Source organism: Lasiosphaeria miniovina (genome assembly GCF_030549165.1).
Source record: "Lasiosphaeria miniovina strain SMH2392-1A chromosome Unknown B0T26scaffold_1, whole genome shotgun sequence".
Taxonomy (NCBI): Eukaryota; Fungi; Ascomycota; class Sordariomycetes; order Sordariales; family Lasiosphaeriaceae; genus Lasiosphaeria; species Lasiosphaeria miniovina.
In genome coordinates this window covers 2,773,874-2,787,212 of record NW_026848220.1, presented here as the reverse complement: position 1 = coordinate 2,787,212, position 13,339 = coordinate 2,773,874, and the positions used below count along the sequence as shown (strand labels likewise).

The following is a 13,339-nucleotide window of genomic DNA, read 5'->3' as shown; positions in this document are numbered from 1 at the left end:
GGTCTTTCTTCTTTCGGAACCTGTCATTAGCCAAGCCAAGCCTATCTCAAGAAGAAAGAGAAAAGGGAAAAAGACAATCCCGCAACAGGGGTCACCCCTTTACCCACTTTGACCTAAACAACAACAACAACCACGGCTCCGCATCGCAACCACAAATTCTGCCACATCAGAGGGTTGTGTCCAGAACCACTTCATATCTGGCGGCGAAATAGTGAGTGGCTGATGAAGAGAGTTGCTTCCAACCCCGGGCTCCCCTTTTCTCTCCTTGGATTCAAATTCTGGACAAATCTTGACCACAGGGGAAGATCAGGGTGGTCGCAAACTTAGAGCTTTTCGATATAATCAGATATTCGTCATATATGAGGCACACAGGGAAAACCACTCTGATTCATCTTCGTTGATGAGCTACTTGTTGGTTTCCTTTCCGTGCCTCACCGAGTCCACTTCATATTTAGGTTGAGCGGTTCTATGTACGGCAGACCATGGTAAGGGCGTATATTTGAGATCCAAGAAGGTACGAGCCATTGTACCGTTATCAACATGCCCTTGTCTTCTCCCACAAATATTATATCCAAATTCACTACCCTTTCTGCTATAAGAGTGCTCTCCTTATGTATCCTCAAACCAGATATCCCACCATAGATAGGCCTCGGGAGGAAGTAACGCGCAGCACAGAAACTGAAAACCGTCCTCCAGCCAGGCGAGTGCGTTCCCTCCCTGTTATCACGCAATGCTGGGCCTTTCATCCGAAGTTCCCTCTTATCTCTCATGAGGAAGTCACGCGGGAGCTCCTCCCCGTTCTACCTCCTTCTCTACCTCCGCACCCAAACATGAACGCACCTTCCGTTTGTTCTCTGTATCCCCCCAGAGACGCGTCACGTTTGGCGTTCTCGGTCGCCTTATTAGTGCAAGGCTTTTCCATTCGGCCAGGTACTTATTTAGGCTTTCCCTCACCACGCTACCGTCCCACACCTTTCCTTCCTTCCACACTCGTCACCCGATCAGAACTTCCTCGCGACCCTCGCAGCGTCAACACCTTGACATCACATTCATTCAATATCCGGTGTTTGAGAAAGGAATCATCTATTACAGGCCACCAAGCTTCAGTATCTCATTCTCTCATCCTTTTCCTTGGTCCTGGCGTTTTCACCCGCCTGGTGCCGCGATCTTCATTATCCTCCATCCATAACCGCATCCTTACTCTCGCCCCGACTATCATCACTCCCGTTATACACCCTCTCCCAACCACATCAATTTTGCGTGCCAACATATCTCCTCACAGTATTGACTATGGCGATGCCTCCTGTTAACGCGGGCACCCACTTCGGCGATTACGCCACAAACGACAATCGCGCGAGATCACCCAGCATGGGTTCGTCTGTCGACTATTCTAGCGACAGCGATGATGGTAAGTTTGCCTCCCCACGTGTTTATTTTCATCAGTTCCCTCGATTAAAGTCTCTTTCTCTGTTCTCATCTCTTCTGGTGCTGAAAGTACCACACTCCGTACTTGGCTTGTTCCACGACGCTGACCGAATTGATGTATTCTAGCCGGAGCTCGCCTGTCGAGCGCGTCAGCTGAGGGATCACCGGATTTCAAGTTCCCCGGTCGTCTCAATCTCGCCAAAGCTAAAGGAACGAACAAAGCGTAGGTGCTCCAGTGCTCGATTGACTGTCCATTTGCTAATATCTCCTTGTCAAAGTGTTCCCATTTTCCAGCTGGGCAAGAAGCCCAGTGGCGATGTCTTTGAAGGCTCGCTGTCGCCATATGGCAGTGACCAGGTCTCAATGAAGCTGCCCGAGACCCAGGTCGTGACTTCGCCAGCCAAAGATGTCGTCGACCTTGACAAGGCACGTGAACTGAGTGTCCGTTTCCACGAGGAGATGGCTCTGCTTTCGCCTGTCAAAACTTCGAACGACAGACGCATGGCACGTTCTGTCACCACTGGCGGCCCTATGGGAGTGAACAGCCAGCCTCCGGTTTTTCTCCGAAACCAATTGTCATATACTTCGGTCCGGCACCAGAGCCGGGAGATCGACGCGCAGGGACTCTACCCTTCAACCGCCTGCGTTTTTGTTGCTAAGTAAATTGCATCTGCTCTTTTCTAACAGCTGACAATTCTAACGTTATTTGTACCGTAGTTTGCCCGAACCCAAGGACGACTACACTCTTGAGGCCGCTGTCACTCGGGTCTTCAGCCGATATGGTACAGTCTTCGTCAAGATTCGACGCGACAATAAGCACATGCCTTTCGCATTCTGCCAATTTACGGTAAGCCACCCGGTACTAATGATCATTGTATCGTCGCTAACCACTTGAGTAGAAGAACGAGGATGCCAAAACTGCCATGGAGCAGGGCAAGGGCGCCATGATCTTTGGCCGCCCCTGCCGCACAGAGATGGTTAAAGCGAACTGTAAGTGCTTCCACCCTTTTCTTTACTAACTCACTACGGACGTCACTAATAATTTCTTAGGCTCTTTCATCGTTTGGAAGCGTCGCGGCGGTGATACCACAGTTGATGAAGTTCGTGAGGTCCTGGAGCCGTTTGGTGAGCTGACCAAGTGCGAGCCCCTTGACGACGAGGTTCGGCATGCCATCAGAATCCGCTCTGCTGTTCACGTTGAATTTAGCAACTTTGATCCGAGCCGTGATCTCGGCTCTGTAAGTTTTCCTCTCATTGTCATTTGTAACTTGAATCTGCTAACTGGATCTTGTAGGGAGTTCGCCAATACGGAGAGTATCAGATTGATCCCTTCGACCCCAAGAAGAAACTGTGGGGCGCCCGCCCCGATGCTGATAAAGAGTATCTCAAGCAATATGACGTCGATCGTCGCACCGTCTATGTCACTGGACTTCCCCTTGATGTTGACGATGCCGAAATGACGGACTTCTTCTCCGAGGTCGGCCAGGTGTCTAAAGTTCATATTGTTAAGAGACCTGGCTACGATGGTAAGTTGCCAACCCTTACTCCAAAATGAAGCTCACCCTTCCGCTAACCACAAGAATAATCTGTAGGAGTGATCTACCGGGCCTTTGCATTTGTTGAGTATGCCCGAGGAGACATGCCCGACAAGGCGGTCGATCGATTCGTGAGTTTTCTTTGGCGCCACCTCCTTCATCTAATGCTAACCACTTCACACAGAGAAACGATGTCATGCGTGGCCACAAGCTCAAGGTTGAGCGCAAGATCAGTAAACATCAAATGCGAACCCCGCGGCGCGTCAAGTCGTTTGCCTTCCTCACTGGCAACCCGTCGGATGGTATTGAGAAGCATCAAGCAGCCAACCCCAAGACGCCTGCTGCCTTCGAGGGCTCAGAGCAGTCTCCAGCCATCATTGCGTATGGGACCCACATGACTCCGGCGTCAGCGCCACCCACCCAGGGATTTATGATGTACCCCGGCGTCGGCCACCAAATGCTCGCCCCCGGATACATCAACACTCCCACGGGACCCCACGGGCCGGTTTTCGGCTATAATGGTATGCCAGTCACGCCCTCTCCGGTTCCAACCGGATACGCGCCGTATATGGGCGCATACTGGCCTGGAGTCCCTTCTTCACAGGATCGCACCGCAGGAATGCCCCATGGCCTATACGGCTCGCCTTCCAACGTAGGCGGTGCTATGGTCCCGGGTTCTGCGGGCCCAAACTACACCCCAGTCCACTATGGCGCGAACTTTGGCGAGGACGTTGGCAACGACAAGTCCAGCGCCTAGAGACTTCAAGTCTTTACTTTTCGCGATTTGGTTGCACTCCTCTTGTCCGTCCAAGTCGATTCTAACCATGTTTTCAGTGTCTTGGGGTTGACCTAGGAACCAGTCTAATACTTGATGCGCCTTTCGAGGCCTTATACGGCCAACATCATACTCTCATAATATTGTTCAGCATACATAGTTCGCCCAAGAGTCGGATCTTTGGCGAGTCTCGAACCGATCTTATAGATAGGGTTCGTTTTCTCTCGGAAACCAACAACGCAGGGTCTTCATAGACAGTTTGCGGTATCGGCGGCGGTACTTGAGAATAGTACTCGCCAGGAATGTCTCAGAGATGAAGCTCTTGACGATGACATGCCTATCAAGGGGCGTTCGTGGTGCATAATTTCTTGTTGGTCTTTGATGGATTTCATATCGGTTCAGGAATGTACGGGGCAGAGGATATGGCGTCGGCGTCCGTGTCGGAGCTTTAATAACTCCCCGCATATTTTCTTTGTGGCATTGGTGGTATTTGGGAAAAGGACCCACGACTGATTTTGTGGTAATGCGGATGAGTTCTGGGTGGAGGCGTATCTAGTTTTACATTCCTTCATGTAGTCTCTCGATGGTGCCATTTCACTTAAATGAGAGAGGCAAACCCAGAGATGACACCGCCGACCCCATAGTTGCCATAACAATCAACACAATTCAGTCATCATCGCGCTTCGCGTGTTGCGTCTCTTGAACTCGGCGGCATCTTCAAAGTATCTGTACCGCGGGCCATGTCAAGCGAGACTCTGGAGATTGGGGATCGAATCGAGAACGATAAGGTTCATCAAAAAGACAAGACATAAATACTTAAAACACAATACCAACAGCCCGGTTTTAACAGCCCAGCTTGAGCTGACAGAGAGGCGAACCGGGAAGGGTTAGGGATGTTAGGGGGCTTAAAATGCTCCGCTGTTAGCATTTGGTGTGGCAGCTCCAAGGCAGCCCCCCACGCTTACATGTGCGGGCTTCCACACCTTGACACATTCGTCTCAGTCCACCACCACATGATATAGGGACGTTGACGACGAGCCTTGCAGGGGGAAGGAAAACTTGAGTGATATCGCCCGCCGAAACGCTGAGGGAGCAAAGACTACTGCTGTAGCGGCTTGGCCTACCATACTTGGAACCACACAAAGCGAATGTTGGGAGTATTTGTACTCCACTCTGTATCAACACTCTAGGTCTAGGTACGGAATATCTTGGAGAACCCACTCTCCCCACGACCCCACGAGGAATTTGCAATTGAAATTGGGGGACTTTGGAGGGGTAGCATTAAACTTCTCGAGAACAACAACGAGACAGACAAGAACACCAAGCACCGCGACGAGATTTACGGCACGCCTTCTACAAAAACCACATCACAGGCGGCTGCCTACAGCTTTACAACATGGGGCAGTTATCCTTCCAGGCGTCCAACGCCCTCATCTACTTGACATATGGAGCCTTTTTGTGAGTGGGCGCTAAGTCTAGCCCGACCAACAGACAGTGATAACTGCTTTTTTCTCTTTTAATTCGCTCTGGTATCTCTGAGACGGGAAAGCATGATTGGTCGTCTACTGACCTTCGCACACACAGGGTAATCGGGACTGGAGTTGCTTGGACGTTGAGAAAGCAGGACAAGGGCTCGTTTCTCTCCGGCAACAGAACTCAGACGGGTTAGGACCTCCCTGGAGGGAGAGAAAAGCCTCATGGCTCTCTCTACCGCTTGGCAGACATGAGCCAATCCTCCTTTCCCATCTGAATTCACCTTATAGTGGTCTTAACAGAAAGCGGTTTGCTAACGAATGGCGCCCGTGTAGCCTTGCCTCTTGCTCTGAATTTCATCGCTTCTGGTGAGTAACAGAATGCGAAAAGAGCGCTCACCGCCGTGAACCTCGAAGATCAGAGCGGTAGCAAGTGAAATAAATACGCAAGAGACACCTCTAGGGGCCACGGCCACGCAAGACGCGAAATGCTATCCAGCATTGGTCAGATCGGGCCGACCCGACATCAGACTCCTATGTCGGAGATAAACTGAGGGCTTCAGGCGGCGAGAAAGTGCAGGTTCGTACCCAAAGTCCACCAAAGCTTCATCCCTCTTGGCGCATCCTCGCAATCCCCGTCTACGCAAAGTGGGCTTCTGGGAGAGCTGTAGAATGGCGGTCTTGAGGGATGAAGATTGCGGCTCACTACGGGCGCCGAGTTGAAGCAAACATCGTGGGCTCCAACCTGTCTTCTTTCCATTCGCTCTCAATTGGCGAACGAAGGAGAGAAGAGGGGAGAGCCAGCGTCTTGTGGAGATGAAGCTGAGATTGTACCGTGATTACTCGATCAAGTTAATGCTTGCGTGGGAAACGTGCTGCCGCTCCGATCAAACCCCTTTCTATCCCAACCCCTTTACTTCCCCCAACTCTAGCGATATTGACAGTCTAAACTCTACAGCTCTCGGATCCGGAATTCTCTTCTCTTACCCTCAGCTCGCCACGCTCGCTGGCGTCCAGGGTGTGATGGTATACGCACTGTCCTCTGCCTTGCCGCTACTGGTATTCTCTTCGCTGGGGCCTGTCATCCGACGCAAGTGCCCTGAAGGCTTTGTCCTCACCGAATGGACGCGGCAACGATACGGGACTATAGCTGCCTTGTACCTCAGCTTTATGACCCTTGTAACCCTATTTCTGTACATGGTCGCCGAGCTGTCTGCCATTGGCCAGGTCGCCGGTCTTCTTACAGGCATGGACGGGCTTCCCGTTCTCATCGTGGAGTGCATTGTAACGACTATCTACACTTGTATGCTCATCACGTGCCGTTTGCTGAGTCTTTCTTGTTGGAAGTACTGCTGACATACAATTTCAGCACTCGGGGGCTTCAAGATATCATTTTTTACGGACAACATCCAAGGAGCGATGGTTATCGGGCTCATCATCATCGCCACCATTGCTATTGGCGTCGAGACTAAGATCGACACGAGTCTCATCGAGTCCTCTGGACTGACAAAGCCGACCCTGCTTGGCTGGCAGCTACTCTACATTCTTCCGGTCGCCATCTTGACGAATGACTTTTTCTTGGTATTTCTTCTCTAGCTACGCACCCCTCTGGTATCCTACTGCAAATTTAGATTGACACTGATATTTGGGTTGTCTCGTCCAAAGTCTAGCTTCTGGCTTAGAACATTCGCTTCTAAAACAGACAAGGACCTTTGGATTGGCGTCTCTATCGCAGTTGTAGTCATCCTCATAATCGCAGTACTTGTCGGATGTACCGGCCTCATTGCTGCATGGGCAGGTATCTGGCCCGGGGACCCTGACAATCCGGTGGACGGATCTGTCGCTTTCTTCGCGCTTCTGGAACAGCTCCCAACCTGGGTAGTTGGCGTCGTGCTTGTCATGTCAGTCACGCTCAGCACGGCTGCCTTTGACTCGCTGCAGTCGGCCATGGTGTCATCGGCCTCCAATGACATCTTTCGAAACCGACTCAACGTCTGGTGGATCCGCGGCGGCGTTGTGTTGATCATGATCCCCGTTGTCGTCATTGCAATCCGCGCCCCGTCCATTCTGCAAATTTTCCTCATCTCGGACCTTGTCTCGGCTGCCGTGATTCCCGTCCTGGTTATTGGGCTGTCAGACGCCTGCTACTGGTGGCGCGGCTTTGAGGTTGTCGTCGGTGGGCTAGGCGGCATCCTGACCGTCTTTATCTTCGGTACCATCTACTACGGCAACGCTCTCGAAGGCGCCCAGCTGATTCTTTTGGAGCAAGGCCTGTATGGAGAGGGCTGGGGCGCATTCGGCGCATTCGTTGCGGCTCCCGTGGGTGGGCTGCTCTGGGGCTTTGGCGCGTTGGCCCTGCGTCTCATTGTCCAGTTTCTGGTTTCCAAAAAGACGGGCCGCAGATTCGATGCTCTTGACCGCCCGGTTCAATTGCCTGGAGAGCAAGGCGGATCAGGCGTCGGTAACGAAAATCTGGTGGACGAGGTTGACGATGGCTCCGATGCACCTGGTCTCGCCAAAGGCTCTGGAAAGTTTTTCTGAAACGTATACTCTATTACGAGAGATTGTACGAGAGATGATGACAGCGGCGAATCCTGTTTCGCCGTTTTTGATATTGGAAGGATGAACAGCTGATTTTCTCGCTCCCTCACGACTTCGATCATCATTTCACCATCACAAACTTCCTTGCCCCTATTACCACCAAATGCACCAGAAAAACAGGGTTCTTTTCGCTACATTCATTCATTAAACCCCTGACGTAACGTTGGCAACACACGAAATTGGAATTTGCTAGCATAACGAACGGCCTCTATTTTCGGGCAGTCTCTGCTTTTTTGCCTCGGGGCGTACCTTAGCTATTGCGGAGTCGATAATATATATGCCCTCATTCGTTCCCCAACTTTGTAATTCTGACGAATCGTATCTTCATTGGGTGCTCATAATGCCACTTTATCATTCGGTCCTCAAGCCCTCCGGGCGACCGGCTGAAGGAAGAAGGCATCCTTTCTTAATGTCCTATGCTAAGTTTGGGAGATTCGCCTGTGGCTATTTGGTGTTTTGAATAGCTCATCAGTCTATCATGGACGAGTACTGGAAAGTGGTTTACATTGATATAGAATATAAATGGGCGGGCTCGTTTCGGGTGTCATGACTGGCGCGGGCCCCTCCAAACTCTGGATGTGGCCTCCCTATATACTCCGTGCCCCTTGCCCGCGTCTAGTGCTCGTTCACTGGAAGTGACAATGCGTGAGTTACTATACAGCATTGAACACACTGAGACAGGTATTATGTACAAAGCCACCCGGCTTCAGGCCTCCTTGACTAGTTATCGCTACTTGAACCGCTTAGACCTTGTGTTTAGACATCTCCTCAGCCTCCAATGACCCAAGCAGGTGCTTCTCTACCTCCCAGTCCTCGGCGAGCGTGGGTTTAAGCGTGCCAAAGATGCGCCACTCGTCCTGGGCCCACGTGTTTCGATCAACCGTGCAGGTTATTACAACATTCTCCACAAGGTCAACCTCCTTCTCGCTTCCGGGGATGATCCGTCCATGGCCCTTGGCGCTGTCATCATACTTGACCATACGCTGCCGGCTGGCGATGGCGACAACCAACTGCCGCACGAAGGGACTCCCTGGCTCGCGTGTTATGGGCGAGATCTTGCGAGACAAAACACGGGGGTACCGCCACGTCTTGTTGTAGCGGACCAGCTCCCAGCTGTAGCGCACCGATTTGGGCCGCGTGTCGATGCTGGCCAGCAAGGGGACGGCTAGCTTTGTGACGCAGATCTTGTTGATGGTGTTCTTGTCACCAGCGGCTATCGCCTCGGACATGGAGCGGTGCAGAGCCTTCGCAGATAGGACGGCCGAGGCAGTCTTGGGTTTCCACAAGGCGCGCTTGAAGAAGCTGGGCTTCGAGGAGAGATTTACTATGAGACTCTGGACTATGTCCATGCCCCATGATTTGACAGCGTCGTAGGTAAAGCGGAAGAAGGGCCCTGCCTTGCGAGGAAACTTGGACAGCGGAGGGCGAACAAAGGTACCTAGCCGGGGGAACGAGAGACGAGGAAATGTTAGCCAGATCAGCTCACTCGCAAGATGGTGAGGTGGGCGTGTGGAAACGTACCAGGAAAGAGCATCGCTACAGCTGCCGAGTTCGTCTGGGATAAAGATTGCAGTTGCTTGGCCGATTGTAACCTGGGGGAGGGTTGATCCGTCACATTCTGATACATGCGACCAACTTGTTTCCGGATATTAGAATCTCGTGCGCATTGAGACGTGGAAGAAAACAAGCGAGCTACTGGCGATGCCACCATCGGAGCCAGGCCCGCGGCGCGCAGGCCCAACCTTGACGCTGCCATGGCCGCTGGATAGCTTTGAAGTGCGTTTGTTGCTTTCGTCGGTACGACGTCGATTGTCAGTGGGTTTCTCTCGGAATCCTACCTCTATCCCCCTCCCTCTCTTCTCTCGTTGTCTCTCTGTCAGGGTGTCCTCAGTCGATAGAGGAGGTCGTCGCTGGGCATGGCCGGGCGTGGTCGGCGCAAAGTTAAAAATTGTTGAAGGGTTTGGCGCGTAGCGGAAAGTGAGGCCCGCGGTCGCCCAAAAATATTTCTTGCATGCTGCTGTTGCCCGCCGTAGAATTTATGGGTGGACGCTGCCGCATCTTCCCCCCACTTCGGAACGCCAACTTCAAGCCGCCCAGCCGCGCTTGTGTGAAAGGCTGATAAACTGAATGATTACGCTGTAGCTACAGGGGGGGGGCTATTGCGACCATGACCTCAAGAAGTTCAACCCCCGCCGCCCAAACTTAATTCTGTTATCTTAAAAGGGCCGCTTGCTTCTGAAATTTCTGTTATTCTCGCATATTCTAGGCTTCTGTGCATTGGAGTTGCCTATATACGTAAAATCCCGCCCAATCTCGCACCAGTCACCGTCCCCCAATACCCTTCGCTTTTTCGCTTTCAGAGGCAGAGAGACCCAAATGCTCCATGGGGACAGCAGAGTATCTAGATGTCCAACCGAGCAAAGGTGACCGCACAGCGGCGATTGGATAGCAATAGCACCGGAGCCGACACTGCCAGCTACAACTCGACGCTGACGTCGACTTCCAACTCGTCGTCTTCCCGCAAGACCAGCAGCGGCAGCGGCAACAAGCAGCCGCTGCTCATCCCCCACCCCCGTCCACAACAGCAGCAGTTTGAACATCACGATAGTAGCGCCCCGCCCTCTTATGATGTTGCCGCCACTAGCACCTTGTCTTTTACCGGAAGCTTGACCGGGGAAGATAGGCCCAGCGCGATGACGGCCCATTCGTCGCTCCTCCAACCCCGCGTCGCCGTTGCTCTGGGCGTGGCCGCGGCCTGGCATCCGCTGCTGTTCGCATGTCGCCTGCTGTCGATTGTCCCGGCCATATGGTGGGGCCTCCCGAGCGGCCTGCGCCTGCTGGCCATGCTGCACATAGTCATCTTTGGCCAGAGTCTTGACGGGCCAGTTAGCAGCAGCAGCAGCAGCAGCCAAGTCGATAGCAGTCGTGTGTTCTCGCTAGCATCGGCATGCAGCGGTCACGAGCTGTCTTTCGAGGCGAGACTGCGGCTCACCGAGACGCTACTCGCTACGATATGGGTGCGTTAGAGTGGTCTTCCCCGGCTCTTGACGAGATAATACGGGAATAATGACATAAAAGAACATCGATTTGAATTGCACGTGTACTGACCTTTTGGGGGACCACGATTAGTGCCTAGCTTCGGGTTATCTGTCCTTCTTCTTTACCGACTGTCTCATGTCCAGGTGGTACGTTTCGTCCTGCTTCTCTTTGTTTCTCGCCTCTCCTGTTGCTCTGGATCGATCAGGGAATAGTGAATCTGGTCGTGTGTTCATCCGTTCTAACATTCTACAGGCTCCTCAACTATACACCCCAAGCGACTATTGTCCGCCTCTTGACCATCAACGCCTTGAACGGCTACCTGACGTCGTGGGTTTTGTATGTGACGGGCGGTTCGGAGGACCCTCGCCTCCTTTTGCCTGCCTGGATTGGAATATCTAGTGTAAGTAGGGGACCTCAGAACCCCTATTCTGTCCTTGCTCTCTAGCTCACCGCCCCTTTGTTACTTGCGCTTTCTCCCGTCTTTCAAAATGTTTCGGAATCGTATTAAATATCTATCTCGCTAACGTTTTATACACACAGACCTTGACGTTGATGTATCACATCACACAGCGAAAGATCAACATCCGAAAGGAGACATCCATGTCTATCAGTATATTTTCTATTGCGAGCTTTATCAGCATGGTCGCACTTCTTGCCCAGTTGCACTCAAACCGGTCCGACTACCCTAATATTCCCTTGGTTGTTTGTGTCAGGAGGGTTGTACTCGAGGCCGGAAAAGTTGCCCTCACGATAATGGAGTACGGAAATGTTGCTCGGGACCTGTAGTAGTACTTTCACATTTTCCTAGGCGGGGCGTTTGGTAGGGGTGTTCAGAGATGGAGTTGGATACTATGGGGATGTTTTGTTATTATCTCTTGGCTTCTGGTCTGTCTTTTATCCCCATCCATGGCTCTCCGTGTTGAAAAGCCAGTAGCAATCCTCCCGCACCCGCGGCGTTGAGGTGATGCTTATTGACGCCCACCGCATCCTCGCACACCCCCTCGGCCGCGCGCTGGCGGCGCCGCTGCCTGAGAGAGAGAAGGTTGGCATCCCCATGTTGTTAAAGCTGAAGCTAAAGCTGCAGCTGCAGCACAGCACAGCGTCTGTCTTGGACGCTACCCTGGACGCTACCCTGGACGCCACCCTACAAAGAACGATCGCCCGAGCACAAGTACGGTATGGACGTGATGAGAGTAGGCAAATGCGATGTCTTACTTAACTACAAAATAACAATCCCCGGCCGAGTCCAACATAACTTTATAATATTAGAACGGCGTTTCGTAGGTTCGAGTACGAGAACCGATACCACACCCCACCCCCCAACGGATCACCCTAGCAGTGGATCACCCTTTTACACCAAAACACTACATCTTTGAACAACAATAGCGCACTCAATTGTAAAGCTATTTACAAGCCAAATATATCAAAATGTAGCAAATTGACTATTCAATCCATATATATTGCTGGCACACGAAGTGCACGGCCAGATCTTGTCAGTCTTGTAGGCAACTCTTCTTCTTCAGCCTCTTCGTTAGCCTCATCTTCATCATCCACCTCGTCAATCTGAGGCTCTGCTTGAGGCTCTGCTTGAGGCTCTAGGTACATGCCGCTCCGTTTCGAACCTGGATGGAGAGGACTTCGCAACTAATAAGCCCGGATTCAGAGCTACAGATCTAAATATACTACAAGCTCTATCTTTGCCACCTGCACCAAAAAAAGAGTCCTAGTCTGGGATTTAATCGCTGTTCTAGTCGCTAAGCTTGCTCTCTCTTGACTCTTTTCTCAGCTGCTGGGATATGATCGCCGTCTCGGCCGCGAAGCTTCCTCTTGACTCTTTGCTCGGCTGCCTCAAGCAGCTCCTTGTCTGATTCTGGGATGTAATCGCCGTCCTCGTCGCTAAGCTTCCTCTTGATTCTTTCCTCGGCTGCCTCAAACCGCGCCTTGTCTGATGTTGTGAGTTCCTCCGGTGGTGACCGATCCTTTGGCCGCTTCCAAAGATTCTCATGCTATATCTCCCCGCATTCCTGCATCTTACGATCATAGAGCTCCGCTCCAGCCTCAGCCTCCTGTACCATTTCGTAAAGTTGAGAAAATGAAATAGTAATCTCCCCGGGGATGTCATCGGTTCCGGGGCAATCAGGCCAGTGCCCAAAATCTTTGAGCCCGATGCGAAGGATCCGTTCCCCATCGACCAAACTACTATCCGCTACCCGAAAGATAGCTATTTCCGTCTCAGCTGCTTCAAGTACGGCTTCCCCATCTTCCTCAATATATCTTGGTCGCCATATAGTGACGCTGGCTTCTTTTCCCTTCTCCTCCTGGTATTAATATCAACCCCAATAACGACGTTGGTCTTCCCATTTGAACCTAGGATGTACGCATCTATAAGGAATGGCAAATTATATCGTTCTTATGAATAGGAGACCTCCAAGATAACATATATTACCCCCGTATCTTTGTACGTAAACGACCCGTCTGTGTAATGGGAACCA

At 51.9% G+C, this 13,339-nt stretch overlaps 4 protein-coding genes across 4 annotated transcripts; 3 read left to right on the top strand and 1 right to left on the bottom strand.

The window, feature by feature from the left end:
- Window positions 1–1,884: 1,884 nt before the first annotated feature.
- Window positions 1,885–3,717, top strand: B0T26DRAFT_633267 (uncharacterized protein; the record flags this gene model as incomplete). Its single annotated transcript, XM_060436525.1, has 7 exons — window positions 1,885–2,084; window positions 2,143–2,272; window positions 2,325–2,415; window positions 2,476–2,663; window positions 2,720–2,951; window positions 3,021–3,091; window positions 3,145–3,717. The coding sequence occupies 7 exons, from the start codon at window positions 1,885–1,887 to the stop codon at window positions 3,715–3,717; spliced, it is 1,485 nt and encodes a 494-aa protein (XP_060302598.1).
- A 2,087-nt stretch (window positions 3,718–5,804) lies between these two features.
- B0T26DRAFT_34090 (uncharacterized protein) lies at window positions 5,805–8,086 on the top strand. The gene is made up of 3 exons (XM_060434480.1): window positions 5,805–6,510; window positions 6,577–6,788; window positions 6,873–8,086. Exons 1-3 carry the CDS (start codon window positions 6,024–6,026, stop codon window positions 7,746–7,748), a joined length of 1,575 nt encoding a protein of 524 aa, XP_060302597.1. The 5' UTR covers window positions 5,805–6,023; the 3' UTR covers window positions 7,749–8,086.
- Window positions 8,087–8,551: 465 nt separating this feature from the next.
- On the bottom strand, window positions 8,552–9,342 carry B0T26DRAFT_745732 (uncharacterized protein; the record flags this gene model as incomplete). Its single annotated transcript, XM_060444606.1, has 2 exons — window positions 8,552–9,246; window positions 9,330–9,342. 2 exons carry the CDS (start codon window positions 9,340–9,342, stop codon window positions 8,552–8,554), a joined length of 708 nt encoding a protein of 235 aa, XP_060302596.1.
- A 594-nt stretch (window positions 9,343–9,936) lies between these two features.
- B0T26DRAFT_685469 (N-glycosylation protein-domain-containing protein) lies at window positions 9,937–11,774 on the top strand. Its single transcript, XM_060440872.1, has 4 exons — window positions 9,937–10,825; window positions 10,938–10,993; window positions 11,100–11,247; window positions 11,388–11,774. Exons 1-4 carry the CDS (start codon window positions 10,214–10,216, stop codon window positions 11,631–11,633), a joined length of 1,062 nt encoding a protein of 353 aa, XP_060302595.1. The 5' UTR covers window positions 9,937–10,213; the 3' UTR covers window positions 11,634–11,774.
- Window positions 11,775–13,339: the final 1,565 nt, after the last annotated feature.